The sequence below is a fragment of the Perissodus microlepis genome, chromosome 10 (genome assembly GCF_051167445.1).
Source record: "Perissodus microlepis isolate ML-2025 ecotype Zambia chromosome 10, ASM5116744v1, whole genome shotgun sequence".
Classification (NCBI taxonomy): Eukaryota; Metazoa; Chordata; class Actinopteri; order Cichliformes; family Cichlidae; genus Perissodus; species Perissodus microlepis.
In genome coordinates, this window is record NC_140470.1 from 18688422 (window position 1) to 18706485 (window position 18064).

An 18064-nucleotide genomic window follows, 5' to 3' on the forward strand; every position below is an offset into this window, starting at 1 on the left:
CCGTCACTCACTTGATCCAACGTCTCGCTAGCTTTGATAATCCTTTTCTTTTCTTTTCTTTCTTTTTAAATAACACTTTAATTGTGGTGATAGATACTTTTTTAAATGCATGTATTTTAACCATTTGAACATTTTTGTTTTATTTATAACAACGTGCGGATTTTTTGTTAGCATTTTAGCATCTAATTACCAGCTAAGAGCTGTATTATAGTGGTCATCACCTACTTTTGTGTGTTATTTATTTGTTTATGTGCTCAAGCTAGTAATTTATGTTTGTCCACTTAACTGTGAATTTTATTTTTTTCTCCCGTTAACAAATGCAGCTACTTCTTAATATAAAATGTGACCTGTGACCGCACATTGTCGCTGTTTGACAGCTAACTCTGTGTCTCGTCGCTCATTTCAGAGTATGTGGGTCTTCTCTCTGAGGCTGTGGGACCGTCATTTTGTTCTGAATTTGTTTCCTCTGCGGACTTTGGATAACACATCACATCTTCTGAGTGCTTCAGGTAAAGATTTTTACAACTTGCATAATCCTTGACCAGCAAACAGGCCCGGAAGGAATGTTAGTTTGGGGTCTGCAGTGCTGCCATGAGAAGTAGTAGTAATGACAGTAGTAACTTTGTTCAGGTGACTGTCTACGTTTCTACAACATTTGGTGAAAATCCTTTAAGATTTTGTTTGTTAAAAAGAAAAACTTTATTTGTTTGTGTATTTCTACATTACTGTCCATTGACTACTAAAAATAGAATTTAAATTTTCAATTCTGACAAGCTTAGAAGGCATTGTGCTGCGTGGATTCTGTAGTTCTGTGGGTGATTTATGAGAAAGGGATAAATACAAGAAGTGCGTCCTCTTGCAGTGAATGAAACGTGTGCTTGTAGTGGTGATAGCGGCTTCTTGAAGGAGGTGTGTGTTCATGCGTGTGTGTGCATCGATCAGCTGCATCAGCATGTTGCCACCTGTGAAGAAGGACCGGGTTATTACTCAGCTCCCAAAGGTTAGTCAACACACACACACACACACACACACACACACATATATATATATACACGCACGCGCGCACACACAAACCCCATGATTGTAGTTGAATCTCCTACCCTTACCTTATCGCAAACCTGAACCTAGTCTTAATCCTGAATAAAGGTACTCCACAATGACTTCTGTGTTTATCCCCATGGTAACAAAAATCTCCATGGATACAAAAAGGCACAGGCTGTTAACCTTGCTGCCATCTGGCAAGTGATAAAAAAAAGTATCTCCAGCCATGCAACCTGACCTCAGAGCATGAAGAGACTGAATCTCCAGTTTTACATCATGACTGAAATGAATGTTGAGTCTTTAATCCTGAATGGGTCAGTTTATCCAAGCATGATAAAACATGGACATGTTTTTTTTATAGTGTTTTAGTGCAAATGCAGCGCTGCACACCAAGGAAGGCTTCCACCCGCACGTGAAGGCTGCATGCCAGGTCCAGAAAGCAGACACAGTGAGGTAAGGTCACATAAGGATTAATAAACACTCTCTGCCTCCCATCATGCTACTACACACATCTCTACACTGTGGGTTTAAATTATATTAATGAGTTTCTGATTAATTTGGTCTTCTAAATCACATTAGACTGACTGTGTCAGCTGACGCTCCTGCCTGTTGGTGGTGTTTTTAAAGAAAAGGCTAATGGCATTTATTTTTACAAACCACTTTTTTTTTTTTTTTTTTTAAAAAGGCCAAAACCATTGACTTTTCTTAGATGTTTACTCCTCGTAAAGAAGTAAATCTGAACAAACTAGTCTCACGTAAATACAGTAAGGTTTATGTAGGATTAGGTACATTTTAGCCTCTCTTTACCATCCCAGTGTGTTTTAGTTTGAAAGGGGGGGGGGGGGGGGGGCTATGAATAAAAATAGCTGTAATTCCTGCATTACTGAGGCAGTGATGCAGAACTCCTTAAATTAAGTCTTCACTTCACTTTACTAAATTCCCAATGCTTCCAACATATCAAGTATTTATGTAATTAAATGTTTGAGTGATTTCTCCATGCTGTGAAATACCCTGCTGTGTATTTTCATGATGTTGAGTGAATGCTGACAGTTGTGGATTTCTGTTCTCAGCTTTAATGTTGCTAAGGTCATCGTCGTGGGTGATGTTGCAGTGGGCAAAACGTGTCTGATCAGCAGGTAAGAAGCTTTTATATAGCTACAGCTCTATATGTTATATAGCTTGATATATAGAGACATGATGAACATGACCTCCTGAAATTAAAACTGAATGTCACAATGGGGGAAGAAATGTGATTTAAGTGAACATGAATAGTTTTTGGTGTCAGACTGGCTGTTCTGAGTATTTCAGAAAATGCTGATCTACAGTTTACAGAGAATGGTCAGAAAAAGATAGAATATCCAGTGAGCAGTAATTCTCTGTGGAAGAAACACCTTGTTGATTTCAGAGTTTCAAGGAGACTGGCCAGACCGCTGTTAGAAAGACAAAAACAAGTGAAGCATCCACTGGTATGCAGAAGACCATCACTGAGTGCACAGCATGTTGAAGCTTAAAGCAGATGAGCTGCAGCAGCAGAAGACCACACCAGGTGTCACTCCTGTCATCCAAGCAGGAGACTGAGATTACAATTCACAGAACCTGAAAAAATGTTTCCTGGTTTGATGAATCTCAATTTGTGCTGAAACATTCAGAGGTAGGGTCCGAATTTAGGGTAAACAGCATGACAGCATTGATCCCACCTGCTTTGTGTCATTGGTGTAATGGTGTGGGGCGTGACCTTTACCTAACACTTTTTGTTCACCTAAATTACACCTAAAGCACAACATACTAAGGCAGAAACTTTCAATCACACATAAAGACACTGAGCATGTGCACAGAGCTGAGGCTCATTTGTTTTTCTCATCCTCATTACAGGTTAATAGTTTCAGCAGAAACCATGCCACTCAGGATAAAGACTTTTATGATACCAGAAATGTCATTTACATTTAATTACTAATGAATATTTGGAATATTTTGTATTTCAGTAGTAGGATGGAATCAGTTTACTGTATTGTTCGGTAAAAATGCTTAAGAAATGAAGCATTTTATTCAAAAAATGTTAAAAAGATTTCGTTTTACCTTTCTTAGTCTGCCACCTGTCCCCTGTTGCTCTCAGGTTCTGTAAGGGTGCGTTTGAGAAGAACTACAAAGCGACTATAGGGGTGGATTTTGAGATGGAGCGCTTTGAGGTGCTTGGTGTTCCCTTCAGTTTACAGCTGTAAGTGTACTTCTTAACCAGAGAGAAACATCCAGTTCATAGACTGAGCCCTAGGGTCATATGAGTAATCTCCACGAAGAAGTTCAAATATGAGCAGTCTGTGTGTAATGAGATCACATAAATAGATAATTGTGGGGCTGTGCAACATCCGCCTGATAATTTCACAATCTGGTTGTTCAGGCTGCTCAGTGCGACTTAAATCACAAGCCTTGCCTTCACTATGTCACCTTCAGATGTGCGTGTACCTGCTGTGAGTGCACATGTAGAATCAGTGTAATATTAAGGTAATCATTTTGGCATCTAGTCAACATTAGGACTCTAGTTCACTTTTAATCCCACTGTTTCTTTCACATTCACCAAATATTCCAAAGACGACCATTAAAGCTGCGTGTGATCTGTTTTAGGTGGGATACAGCAGGTCAGGAGCGCTTCAAGTGTATCGCTTCCACCTATTACAGAGGAGCACAAGGTGAATGAAGCTTCAAAATATTATTTTTTGTCTTTTAACTAAAGCTGGTGAAAGATTCGTGTTCTCGTTCTGACCCATATCAAACTGTCTGCATTTCTCCAGCCATTATTGTTGTGTTTGACTTAAGCAGTGTGGGCTCACTGGCTCATGCCAGGTAAGGCGTTTCCATTACAATGTCATTGTCAGATATTTTCTCTAAAAAGCCGATAAAATGTATGTGCGTGTATATGTGTGTGCATCCAGGCAGTGGCTGGAAGATGCTATGAAGGAAAATGACCCGTCCAGTGTCTTATTGTTCCTTGTCGGTACCAAGAAGGACCTCAGTGTGGGTGAATTTTATGAAAAAATTATGAAACACTGAGATTTGACCTGACATTTTTAATGTAATAGTTGATTAATAAGTTGAATATGTGAGGTGAGATTGTGAGGATTGTTACTGATTCAAAGCATTTCATTTTTAATGAAATGCTTTGAATGATAGGAATTTTTTAGTTAATAATAAAAACTCTTGTCGTCATGCATGACAGACTTTAACAGTAATAAAAATATTTCTGCTTTCAATTTTAGTCTTCTGTAAAATGCCAGATATTGGGGAGTTTTGTTCTGATCAGTCAGATTGTTGATAATGGGTTGACTGGTTGCTGAAGTTGCCCTGCAGTGACTCATCACTCTCGCTCTCTCTGTGTTTTGCTCTTCAGTCTCCTGACCTGTTGGCTCAGATTGAGCAGGAAGCCATGAGGCTCTCTGAGGAAATCAAAGCAGAGTACTGGGCCGTGTCTGCACAGTCAGGTGGGAGATAAACAGTCGGTCATCAAGCCTGAATGCTTTTCATTTTCATGTTTTGTCCTCTCAGTAAACTCTGCCCTCTGTGACTTTGTTTTTGTCCAGGAGATGGTGTGAAGGACTTCTTCTTCCGTGTGGCTTCTTTGACTTTTGAGGCCAATGTTTTATCTGAGCTGGAGAGGAGCGGGTCGAGGCATGTTGGTGACATAATCAGTGAGTCCACATTATTCAGTGGTTTCTGGTTGTTAGCACAAAAATGAAAGGTGCTGTGCTTTATCTGTTTATGTTTTTTGTGTTGTATGTTTTTTTTGTTGGCAAAAACACATTTAAAAAAAATCTTTTTTGCTTAGACACACGGAGTGTTTTCTAATCTTACCTCCATTGATTGTCACTGGAGTGGCTTTTGACCAACTCCACTCCACAGTGGGTCAAAGCCAGACCTTCTCCAGTGAGGTCTGGAGACTCTGTAAGTGCCCCTGTAGCACAGTGATCCACAAAATAAATTGCTATTAATCAAACAAATGTGGTATGCCACTGAAAATTGTTAATATGTATAAAAATGATCTTGGCAGCACTAAAACAAGCCCACTGTGACCTTTACCCCCTCTCATTAAAAAAGAGAATGATTGTAACATAGTAATCTGGGATCCTCTGTCATGAAATCACTCTCTTCCTTTCTGTGTGCAGAGATCATTGCTTTTCTTATTATCCAGCTCGCTGCCCGAGGAGCTTCGGGAATGTTTTGAGCAATGTTCCCTCTAAACTGCGCACGTGCTGGCAAAAATCTGCGTTGCGCACAAAAATAAAATCTAACCTGAATTGAAATCAAAGTAAATATGTTAACAATTCTGCTTTGCAGTGTTAGTCAGTAAGTGACTGGCTGCACCAGTATGGGATTAGAATGATGCCACCTTATCCCATAGTCCAGCCAATAATGCGATTCACATTCGTATATACGCACCTAATCAACGTCGTTGACAGGCTATGACGTCCTTATGTGCCGACACCGGTGTTTTAGCTAGCAAAGCGGCGTGGCTGATGTGGAGTGAAGCTACGTTAATGACAACGTGTACAACCATTGGAGATGTGAGCAGGACAGACGGAACAATTGACGGAAAGAGTGTGGACTTTATACCAGTTTTTCAATTGTGTTGATAGACCACGTAAAACCAGAGTTATGATAAAAAATAAATGCAATGTTTGGTTTTCTTCCTGAATACTATCGTTGTTTATATTTACTGCAGGAAGAAACGGTAAAAACGGCGTTTTATAAGGAAAACGCTCGAAAGCGCTCTCCGCCTGTGAGCAAAGACAAAAACACCCCCACCCTTTCCCATTGGTCGAAAAATGTACCATGTCGACCAAACAAAACATGGCATTTGTTGTTTAGGGAGGGGGGAAGTTTTAGGAGTGACGGCGGTGGTTTGAGATGTGAGAGATTTGCAACGTTTAGCGCAAATCTTGTGTAGTTACTGTGTAGTGTAGTCAATAGTTTTGTTGTGTGTGTCAGAACAATGAGGCGACTGCTGAATGTTACAGGTGTTACAGGAGTGACACATCTCCTGTTGTCACACCTGCAGGTATCAGGCTGTTGTTCTCCTTTATATTATAGTGGACAGAAATTAGTTTTTGGAGTGGCACAAATAACTTATGTGGCATCAAATTCGATGCAGAAAACCTGATTGTTCTATAAATAGTTTGAAATGTTTATTTAAAAAAAACGCCTTGGCTGCATTTTTAGGTAAACAGCTGCAAAAAACTTTGTTGTTTGCATAACTCAGTTACTTTTTTGAAGAAGTAACTATATAATTAATTGCCCAACATTGGTCATTATATACTGTATTTTGCAGAGAGAGAGTACCAGGACTCTCTCCCAGACCACATACTCATAGTCATAATACAAGTCAGAGCTTTATTTAAAAAGAAAGAAAGAAAGAAAGCTGTTTTTTCAAAATTGGAGCTCAAGATATTTTTACTTCCAATAGGGACTAAGTTAAGTTATATAGGAAAAAACTCAAATCATTTTGTGTCCTTGATATTTTACACCCCTGAATGCTAACCACTGCTCTGCTATTGATGTTTCCTACTATAACACAAGCAATCTCTGTTTGTTTGTTTATCCACCAACTCCTCCTACACAACCGTGAGCTGAGAAATCAAAAGTCAAGGCACGCGAGTACATCTTGAGCCCCTACAGGTTCTTATATATATTAGATATGATGTCATCATATTCTCTAGCAACCATCTAACAACAGGCTAATATGACCCATTTTTAGGTTTTGTGTACTTATGACACTTTATAAAAGCATCATGATGTTTACAGTATCATTATTACATAATTTGACACATTAGCTTATGAAGTTTACTGTATTTAGGGATTATATCAAAAGTTTAATGTCAGATAAATAACTGCGTTTTTGATGAAGTGGTTCCTCACTAAATTTAAGATGTAAATACATTTTACTGCTTATAAACTTACAATCATTCTTATATTGGTCTTCTATATATTTCTATAAACAACACCCACCACCCCTATGTTTTAACTTTTCTTTGTGTAATTAACCATATCAATGTGCCGATAGCATAAACAGACCAAACAGTAATGTAGCATAGGCATGTATTTGTACTGATAAAGGGAGAACTCCTGCGTAACCAATATGCCCTGTGTTCACTGCATCTGCCAGTTCAATGGTGTGACTTCTGTGTGTTAACATAGATATATCTTTGAGAAAATCTAACCGTTAAGATCCATTCACAAATGGTTTTGATTGTTCTATTGCTTCCAGTGAGAAAAAGAAAGCTCACATTGCTTATACGAATAACATAAAAGTGAAAAAAATCATATGTTTTTATTTATGTTGCTCACAGGGATCACAGACAGCACAGAGACCAGCCATAAACCAAAGAAGAAGCCCAACTGCTGCTGAGATTGGATGAATATCTGCTGGAAATTTTCTGAAGCAAAACGAAATGGGACGTGCAACAGGAAAATTAAGATAAAATGCAGACTGTACGGCTCGCTGTGAATATCATGAGTAGAACCCATGAAAGAAAGGTCACAGTGCTGATAATGGCCTGAGAAGGATTCAGCAATAGGTCAAGATGTAAATTCTAAGTGGTTCCTGTAAACAGGCCTGTCAGCTGACTGATCTGAGCAGTGTAATCTCAGGAATGTTTACAGCTGACTGCGGCGACAACAAACAGGCCATTGTGATGTCCCTGATTATGTAAACGTTTATGAGAAGAGGAAGATTATTCTCCACTACAACCACCATTAAATTGCACTTTGTTGATGCCTTTAAAACATCTGTTTGAAGGAGCGTTTTTCTCCTGCTGAAATGTCAGTGATGGGCTGACTGCATTTTTTTAAAAGAAGGGGGGAGTGGGCCTTAGAGGCCTCCTGTCATGTGTCTCTCTGCTGCTAATTTGATGCGTACGCCAACTCCAGTGACCACGGTCACACCCGTTACACATCCCTCTCCTCTGAGATAACTGTTCTCATGATCTTGAAAATGGAGGGATTGTTTGCAGGAATGAGAAAAAGCAGCAAGCTCAATCTGCTTCCACTGAATTTCGTCAGTAAGCCAGACAGCAAGAACGTGGGTGTGTCTTGGATATATTGTTTTAACTCATATTATACAGATTCTTTAGGTATTGAAATCTTTCCCACACCTCCACAGTGTTGTAAATAATATAAAAGAGGCTAAATTAAATTGTTATCATCACGTCTCTAACTATAAACCAAGGTAAAATTACATTCTCTATCCTATTGTTGACTCCAAGGTTGGACGTAAGCTGCCAGTAAGGAAATAAAAACAACAGACAAACGTGCCCATCATATCATCAAGAATAAGACACGAAGCTTCATATGAACACTTTTATTAAAGGGATCACAGGTAGAAAAAGCCATCAGCAGTGCTGGAGACCAGCTACTGCCGACAACCAATCACAGCCTCGCTGAGACACATGCGAGATCTCCACCTGGCAAGAAATGTAAAACCCAGAGCGTTTACTCCAAAACCATAATTAAAAAGATTATGCATATTATGGGACCATGTTGCTTCGCACACAGCAAAATTAAACACACCTCTGAATACCAGTGCTGCCTGTTTGTACTCTGGCACAAACAGCAAGAGTAAAACTGAATCCATGAATCAGGAGAGAACCAGGGTGGCCATAAACTGTCATGCAGTTCAGAACATTACACAGAGTTTAGGAATATAAGCAGTGGGAAGTCAGTCTGATAGTATATTCGGTTGATAGTGTTAGAAAAACTTTAGCTCATCCACTGGAATATTGGAAATTTTGAAGGCTGTGATATCAGTGAGAAAAGAGATACTGACTCAGGCAGAATTACAGCAGCAGCACGTGGCGATCACATCTTTTAAGATGGCAAACATCATAAACCAGTATTCACTGAACTGCACACATTTAACATACATGAAATTCAGATCTGGGTAAACTTTAAAATCAACATCTGACAGACTAATGAAAGTTTCGTCAACAATCTGCCAGTCAGAGAGCAGGTACTAAAAACAACAACTTTAAACTGAAGACAACTTCTGCATATTGAAACACAAGAAGTCATCAAAAACACCCTGTTTTCAGTGTGGCACTTCATTAATGACCACACAGAACAGGCCACTTAAATTTCAGCAATACATTAGAGGCTATCTACAGGAGCCAATCACACGGTGTCAGCTGATCATATCACAGCGTGTGGTGGAGACAATAATCTGTAACTCATGCCTGACTGAAGCTGGCGTTATAAATCCTGTCACCGGGTGTGTCTGCTCAGTAACGTGTGTTTGCTTTGACAGATGTGAAGATTGAAGTCTTAAGATTCAAACAAGAAAAAAAAAGTCTTTATTCGTTCTGCCGCATTCATACAAATATTCAATCTCCTCATTGGCTTGGCAAAGAGCTCTTTTGGCAACTGCTCATAAAACTCCGCCAAACATGACCGGGTTGTTGTTCCCCATCTGTCAGACCTATTTCCTCGATCAAACTAAAACCAATGGCAAAAATAAAGAGAGACAACTTGTCCGTCAATGTCAGTGTAGGTCCATATCCTATACTTCAAGTGTTTTTTTTCCTCCTTTCTTTATGTCATTCTACTGACGTTTTGCATGATGTATACAGTGTTATTCTGACTGTACAAAATACTATGCAGCCATAGCATGAGGTGGCTGGAGGTGAGGTTATGAAACATTTGATGGGTTGACGGGAAGACGAGATATGGGCTGGGTGACACCAGAGTGAAAACTGCTGCTACAATATCATGAGGTGAAGGGGAAAACATGAAGGGTCAAGGTGAAGATGGGGCTGATGGGATGTTGGGGAGAGAAAGGGTAATGGGTTATCTGGATGAAGAAGCAGTACAAAGGGACAAAGTTGGGTGTGTGGGGGGGTACAGCAACGCCCCCCTTTGTCCCCTATCGGTCCATTTCATCCAGCAGGGGTGTGGCGTCTCCAGTGATTGACATGGGTGTGCTCTCGATCATAGGGCTGGGTGACGGTCGTGGCGTCATCCTCTGAGATTTCTTTCTGCCCTCTGCTTCCTTTTCCTTCAGCCACTGCTCGGCCATCTTGCCCCAGTCTACTGCGGAGGAGCTGCTGCTGCTTGGCCTGCAGTAACAGAGGACAGAGGGAGATGGCTTTATTGGACAACATATGAAAGGAAACCCAACCGAACATTGGGAGGCTGTTTAGATTTAAAATAATTCTTACTGCAGGTTTAGCACCGCCTTGTGGCAGAAAACTGCAACATGAACATAAATTGTTGCCTGGCAAAGTGACAAACTTCAAAACAGACATTTCACTTTTAAGAGTTGGAGGTGAGGGAAAAATCTGAACTGCAGATGAAGTCTTAACACAAATAACTAAGACTGAAGGATTGCCATTTTGTACTTACTTTGGCTGCTGTTGTGGCGTCCGTCCTCGGGATGAGGTGGAAGATGACGGCGTGCCCGATGAGTGGCTGTGGTGACTGCTGTGATGGCCGTGATGGCCATGATGTGACATGTGGCTTCCATGTGGGTGGGCGTGGGCATGAGAATGTGAAGACTGAGGGGTGGAGCCTGGGTATTGCGGTGTGCCCAAAGCTTGCTGGCTCGGTGTGGTATACGAGTAGCTGGGCGTCATCATGGGTGTCGCCATAGGTTGCTGAGGTGTGGCAAACACCTGCAGGAAATGAAGTACACATCGATTGTGAAATGAGTCGAGGTAAAACCACATTCAGTCGGCTTTAATGCTGCCAAAAAACTTTTGGGTTCCAATTTCCTTCAATGATGGGGACCCAAAGGTAAACAATGTCACCAATTCATTCTGATCATGTCAACAAACATGCTAATGTTTTGGTCTTGTGGCCATGTTACGTGACAGGCCATCATCAGAAATAGTCTGATAGATAATATTTAATGTGGCAAAAACCTTAGGAACTCAATTATTAATAATTAGACAAAGGGTCAATCTTATCTTGTAATTCAGGTTTCCAATAGTGTCCGGGACAGGTCACCATATCAGCTAATGATCCGTTTTCCGAACTGCACCATCACAAGCTGGTATTTACCATTTCCACAGAACCCAATTTATCTCTAGTGGACACCGTGAACAACTCCCAACAGTCTGTTGGGAGTAATCACAATCCCCAAAACATCCTCTTCTCTTTTAAAAACAAGAAAGCTGTCCTCACATGATAGGCAGACGAACTCCCTCCACCTCCTGTGCTGCCACCGTAGCCGTACTGGCTGGAGCCCCACTGTGCAGGTGTGGTGTTGGGGTTCTGACCCTGGCCCGTGACTGCGGCGATGGCATTGAACATCTGAGATGTCATGTTGCGTGGGAGGGCGTTGACAGCTCGTGTCAAGTCTAGTGAGAAAGGAGGGAATACAGCAGAAAAGTGTAAAATTAATAGAGCCTAAATTGAAAATCTAGATTAAAAAAGGCCCTGGGACCATTTTTGGTCATTTGCATTTTTCAATTCCAAGCCATTTGTACTGTGTTGAATGGAATATAGCCAAATTCTCCAAAAAAAAGTTTGGTATAATTTTATTTCAAAATTCAAGTCTGACTTCCTTAAATTAGCTTCAGTGGCTAAGCTAATAATACACATCCTCTTAAGGCCCTAGGGACCATTTTTGGCCCATTGAAACCCATTATAAACGCTATTTTTCACTGCCCAATCATTACCATCAATTTAAAAGTGATCTTTTCACTTTCACCGAGGATTTGAGGTAGGGGCCTTAGAGTTGTAATTTTTTTATTTGTCCACCAGGTGGCGCCATTATTATTATTTTTTTTTTTTTTCCATTTTTGAGCATAGAGATTGACAGACCACGTGACTTTCGCGCATTGCATGCCGGGAACTCGTGGCAAAACAATCCAAGTACCTGCATCAAATGCAAGCATTTGCAGCACCGCAAAACGTTCATTCTTCGGTTCCAATAAATTCTTGCTTTTTCTTTGCCCCCCGAAAAGGTATGTACAAAACGAAGGAGAACAATGCCGGTCCGTACAAAGACAGACTTGATGAAAAGTCAAAGAAACGATACGAGGAAAAAAATCAAACCAGTGAAAGGGTTAGACCCTTACGAGCACACAGAGTGGACAAAATACGTTAGTGTGCTGCCCAACTTTCACCACGCTCATATTTATAATTATACAGTTCTTGGAGTGAGTGCATACACTCGTGAAGTTTAGTAACTTCAGGTCACTGCAACAAGCCCAGGTACAGTTTACCGAAGGATGGGTACAGGACCTTGAAATGCACCGTGTAGAAAGTAAAGACCATCGTACATATCATAAGTTTACCAGTCTCACAAATCGTCTTCATAAATACACATTCGTTAACCGTTTATTAATAGGACCTTTGAGCTCAATGGTAATTAATTAGTAGTGGAAATAATTTCTGGTACGCATCACAGAAATGTAGCAGTGACAATAATATTGTATGCGGTAATCGTACTGGGCAATTAGTGATACAAAACAACTGTTTTATCCTGTGAATAAAAGTATATGTTTTTGTCAATGTACCATGGTAATAACAGAAGCGAAACACAATATTGTGTCAGGACAATTTACTATTTATGCACAATAAACAAAGGAGCATAGCGCGACAATTTCTGTTCAGCGCCAGACTTGCTTGTAACCTATATCACCAATTATGTTAAGAAAAATGACGCATTAACTACAACAGCAGACTGACCTTTGTGGAAATGCTTGGAGCAGACTAACCTGTGAGCTGGAGTGTTCTGGGACGTTATATTTTGTCTTTGAATGGCTGCAATCCAGTCGCCTCTTTGTTACTTCGGAAACATGGCTGAACAATTTCTCTTCAACGACGTAATCCGATAACAACCGATCTCTTTACCCGTCGGCTTTCCGTGGCTGTCATGCGACCGGCTATTGCAGTTAATAATACATCAGCTTCTTGCCATTTTTTGCGTTTCTTTTTATCGCTGTATAACTGATTTCAATTGAAAGCCTGAGTGCGCTAGTACCTCTTGCCACAAGTTCCCAGAATTCTTTGCGGTTTTACCCCTGAGTGACGTCACATTTTCAATCTCTATTGAACAAACTCAAGCCAAAAATTCAGGTTTTGAGCATGTCTTTCTGCTTTAAAAAGTGGGAAAAAAGAGTGGTGTTGTGTGTCACTATCGATGACCTTTATATTTTTAAACAATATAAAGGTCTTTATGCCTAAAAAAAAAGAAAAAAAAATACACAAACACACTTTCAATCTTCAAATGTATTCAAAAGCTTTCAAAAGTATTTTCTCTCAGACGGCCACACTGCAATACAAACAAATTAAATATAAAAGCATGGACCAAAAGCAAAATAGATTTTATTTTTTACCTTCAAAACAATTTTTAAAATGCAGCTGCGGTTGAATGACCTATGACCCGGAAGTAGTTGTTGATAGAAAGCTAAGCTAAACTGCTTTGGAAATAGACGCGCATTGAGCAGAAAATGGAGCTTCTGTCATCTCATACTGTCAATCGATCATGTAGAGACACCAATTATCTGCAAATTGTGAGCGAAGGGGAGATCGATGGGAACAGCCATTGGATGATTTCGACAAATTGACGGACAATAGCTCTGCTCCTGAAGGGCATACAGGGCTGGACTCAGCGTGCGTCAAATTGCGCACAGTGAACATTCCGCTCACGCTTTTGGAGGTAAGTGCTGATGTTGTCGTTTGAAAAAGTGAAAAATAAGCATCGTTACATTACCATTGAGTTAGAGGGTTACGACAAAAATAATGTTTTTAAATCTTAAGGCGACACGTTGACGTCACGACGACTTCCTTTCGGTCTATGTTGTTTACCTTTTTCTCGCTAAGTTTTACGTCCCTTAGTTTTATAGTAAACGACAGCAGATCGCTTCTAAACGTCGGTGATAAGGTTGCACGTGTAATCTTGGACACTTTTAAACCCGACCGAGCCTGCCCGCCTGCTCGTCTGTTGTTGTTACCCGCGGACAATGCGCTAATGGCGGCGCTAAGCGCAGAAGCAGGTAGGGTGGTTTCCCAGAACACCGAGTGGAACGCTGGCGTTCGGCTCTTTTTTGATAGATTTCAGTGCATGTTGTACTTGTACAACTATGCATGTGACAAAAAATAATAATAATCTTGAATCTTGTTGTTCACACGTGCTATCGTGCTGTGTGACCTGCCGTGCCAAATTAGATGGAACAAGTTCCCACTAGATTTTGATTATGCGCAAGCAAAGTAGTATCTTTGTGTCACGAATAACAAAAAGAGTGAAAAATTAGTGTCGGTACACTCGGTGTGACGGCTACAACAGAAAATTATATATTTGTTTTCACGTGGTATCGTACGTGTCGTGCTGGGGACACCGGGACCCAACCACTATCCCACCGCTGCAGCTACGCACAGCGGGCGGTGGAGCAGCTGCCTGCGGCTGCTGGAGCCACGGAGAGCCGCCGGCAGACGCACAACTTTCCCGATTACCAGCAACAAATGTTCATGTTCATCCTTGTAAAATAAATGTTTTTCTGGTTCAAAGTGATCTTGTATTGTTATTTAGACATTTTTTTTTATTTTATTTTAGAACAAAACGAGGTAATAAGCATTTAGTGTAAGCAAAACATGATAAACCTGATATGGCACTATATGACATTTAGTGCGCTTCTGCCAAAAAATAGTAATGTATCAAATTGAATGTCAGTGGTAATCTTTGGTCCATCTAAAGGCCTAATTATAATAACAAACTAATATTACTTCAAATGGTTTTTTTGGAAAATATTTAGTTTTTTTGTTTTTTGGGGCTAAAAAAACAGTGCGCTCATGTAATAAAACTGGGATTTAAAGGGTTAAAACAACGAAAATACAATTAAAACTTTATATGAATATTTCAGGGAGAAGTAGTTTTAAAAGACTGACCAATTTAAAGTGGAAAAAAAATTAATATATAATATTTTTATTGCACTTTTTGGGGCGGGACCATTTTTGGTCCCTAGGGCCTTTAAGGGCCTAACAGTGGTTAATAAATTGGGGGAAGACCGCGGGGCTCACCTGCAATGTTAATATTGGCTGGGGTAGCGTTCAGGGAGGCAGGCGTCCTTGTTCGGCTGCTGTTACTGGGAGTGATGCCTTGAATGATGGAGAAAATGTTTAAACAATCACCTATAATGTATTTTAGGAGCTATGATATATTTTATAATGTATAGTTATATCACTTTCATACCTGGCACAGGGTCCTGAAAATGGTCCTTAAACCACCGGAAAAGCCCATTCACCGTAGGAAAAATCTGTGAACGGTAGCGGAATCCATCTGGGGTAATAGTCACATACTCAATCCTATGGAGAGGATAAAAAATAAAGCATTTCACATGAAGGACAACCTTCCTGTTAATCAACCAGAAACCTTTCAATAAATAAATAAATAAATGTATATTTGTACCACATTTATACATCCGACTTCACATTTTCTTTCATGAAAGTAGGAAACAAACATTTCCGCTTACCGTGGTTTTCCACGTGGTTGGTAGCCCAGGATGAATTTTCCCGGTAGATCTTTGCATGTTGAAATAAAGTAAGGGATGAAGGTGGGCTTCTCCCTCTTTGTCCGGATCAGCAACTCTTCCATTTTCTGACAGATAAAGAACAAGATGAGCAAGATAAGATGTGCAAGCCAAGACAAAACAAACAAACAGCTCACAACTCAATTATAAGAACAATGTCACAAAAAAAAACTCAATATACATACCTCCCTGTTTCCCCCGTTGCACTCCTGGAAGTACTTATGCCCCAGCATATCCCGGGCAAATGACGCCATTGGCTGAATGTAACGAGCAGTAATTTCATCCAGATCTTCAAACTCCTGCAGTGAATCAAAAAAACTCTGTAAGCAACACTTCAACCCCCCCCCCCCCCCCCCCAACAACAACAACAACAAAACCAGCTTACCTCATTGTTGATCCAGAGAGTGTGCCCTAAGCTGAAAGCATTCTCTTTGCCTTCTTCTCTCACATCAACATGCTGGTAGATGCCATCAGCCACCTATAAAACATTATATTTAGTCAGAGTGGAGCATTTGGTACCAAAGAAATCATTTAAGTCTTTGTCGCATCTTACTGCCAGGTCTTGCTTAAAATGCTTGGACACAACATTTTAAGCAAGAAGCATTTTATTACATTTGTTATTTTCAATCAACCAAAGTTTTAACCCTTCTGCAGTGCTCGTTTTCTTACCTTCCAGGTGACTGTGAGGTGGTTTTCTCCCTTGCTACTGGGCCTAATAATTAAGTCACCCTGATCCAGGGTCTCCATCATCTTCTCTGCCTGGTTGAAACTGATGTTGTGGAAGTTGGGGTGGGCAATCACACGCTTTATATATGCTAAAAACCCAAAGACAAATGGTATAAGAATTAATTATGTTAAAGTCCACCCTACTAAGATTTTAAAAAATGCAGTGCTGTCTGCAACTTCAACAACCAAATATGTTTTGTATACTTCATATACTCACGTGTTCGCTGTTGTTTCTTTTTGAACTCCTCCTCCTGCTTTTGGTCTTCAGACTCTGTGTCAAAGTCATAGTAGCTGTCCTTAGGGAGCTTCCATTCGTTGGCCTTGTCCATTAGATCGGAGGTGCGACACGTGAGGTCAACGCTGAATTTCTCAATGTCGATTTTCATGATTCGACAGTGAACTGTCATGCCCACCTAAAGTAGAAGGAGGGAAAATCTGTTAACACACCAACCAAGGCTGAAGGATGAAAAATGGAAAGTAGTAATAATACAGCTCTATCAGGACTGGGCAGTGTAAGTGGACAAACAGGAAAACAATTGCAGGTGAGATCAACCAAATAAAGGGGGCACAACAAAAAATGCCTCACCTTGACCCTCTCCTCAGGGTGTTTGACCACTTTGTCACTGAGAAACTTGGTGGGAATGAAACCCTGAACACCATTATCTAATCTGGACCGTACTCCAATGGCCTGACCTGGACATGACCCACTGTCAAAGTGGTTCCACACCTGAAACACCACACACAATCAAAATTATAAACATGATTGTCATGGCATATCTGTAACACAAAGTTCACTCAGAAAAAGAAATAAAGAAAACTCGATGTGTGGTACCTCGCTCAGTTCAGGGAAATTGTCCTGCTGGCAGAAGGGGCACTGCCAAAGGCCTGTAGCATCATTACGGATGGCCTGGTCATAGCTCTCTCCCTGAGGGCGCCGGTGAGCGATGCCAGTTACTACACTAGTGATCAGCTTACCTGAAAGAAAGATATGAAAAACCTTAATCATAGGCTAAATTATGAATTACACATTTCTACCGTGGCAGACAATTGACCAGCATCACTCCATTGAACAAGTGAATGAGATTCTTATTGATGAATTGAGCTTAATTCGAGGCATCATATCTTAATGTAGTGTATATTACCGATATAAAAGGTCTCTGGAGTCTCCTTGGTGAGCATGTTGAAAACCTCCTCAGTGTTAGGGACTCTGTACGCAACTCGTAAGTCTTTATACCTACAGCTCAGCTCGGCACGGATGTCATACAGAGTAATTCCTTTGTTTCCGTAACCCTGCAGGCACATAACACAGTAGGATGACAGGTTTAAAAATATTGTGACCACAGACTCCTGAATCCAATGGTGGTAGAAGATAGAACTCTTCTACCACCATTAAAAGTTAAAATGGGCACATGAAAGACAAATAAAAAGAAATGCTTGTTTTTCTTGTTTTTGCTTTTTTGGCGTGTTGGTTCCTCTTAGGCGTATTTTTCTTTGGCAGGATAAAGTATGATACTAATGTGGTCAAAGGTACAACACACACAGACACTGACCTGTCTCTCAAGCTCTTCAGCAAATGCATCCAAGTCCAGATCTTTGAGACGTTCGGGATTTTCCAAGATCTCCTCTAGAGCTCCGGCTGGATTGGCATCTTCTGCCGACTCATCATACTCGAGTGCGTCTACAGCCATCTTGCGAGCCCACTCGTATGTCTCAGGGTGGACACGAGAACCATCCAGGACCTCAATGTAGGAGTCCGTACTGCCAGGAGAGTTTGAGAGAATGAA

General features: G+C 40.6%; 2 protein-coding genes across 5 annotated transcripts in view; one reads left to right on the top strand and one right to left on the bottom strand.

The window, feature by feature from the left end:
• rab34b (RAB34, member RAS oncogene family b) lies at positions 1-9091 on the top strand. 3 transcript variants are annotated; one of them, XM_084940475.1, is made up of 11 exons: positions 1-509; positions 863-1000; positions 1403-1494; positions 2112-2177; positions 3155-3256; positions 3661-3725; positions 3828-3879; positions 3969-4050; positions 4424-4514; positions 4614-4721; positions 7377-9091. In XM_084940475.1, exons 2-11 carry the CDS (start codon positions 920-922, stop codon positions 7433-7435), a joined length of 798 nt encoding a protein of 265 aa, XP_084796601.1. In that variant the 5' UTR covers positions 1-509; positions 863-919; the 3' UTR covers positions 7436-9091. The 3 variants fall into 3 exon arrangements, with proteins under 3 accessions (XP_084796601.1, XP_084796602.1, XP_084796603.1); XM_084940476.1 differs by having other exon boundaries at positions 885-1000; XM_084940477.1 differs by having other exon boundaries at positions 943-1000.
• The window catches only part of supt6h (SPT6 homolog, histone chaperone and transcription elongation factor), a 21218-nt gene continuing 11525 nt past the window's right edge, over positions 8372-18064 (bottom strand). For both annotated transcript variants that reach the window (XM_084940474.1, XM_084940472.1), the window contains exons 24-37: positions 17831-18038; positions 17423-17570; positions 17113-17255; positions 16867-17007; positions 16498-16693; positions 16224-16369; positions 15940-16032; positions 15740-15853; positions 15498-15622; positions 15218-15330; positions 15046-15123; positions 11203-11378; positions 10423-10691; positions 8372-10136 (exon numbers count right to left, since the gene is read on the bottom strand). In XM_084940474.1, the coding sequence (XP_084796600.1) occupies positions 9944-10136; positions 10423-10691; positions 11203-11378; positions 15046-15123; positions 15218-15330; positions 15498-15622; positions 15740-15853; positions 15940-16032; positions 16224-16369; positions 16498-16693; positions 16867-17007; positions 17113-17255; positions 17423-17570; positions 17831-18038 (2143 nt within the window). In that variant the 3' untranslated portion in view covers positions 8372-9943. The remainder of the gene's footprint in view (positions 10137-10422; positions 10692-11202; positions 11379-15045; positions 15124-15217; positions 15331-15497; positions 15623-15739; positions 15854-15939; positions 16033-16223; positions 16370-16497; positions 16694-16866; positions 17008-17112; positions 17256-17422; positions 17571-17830; positions 18039-18064) is intronic.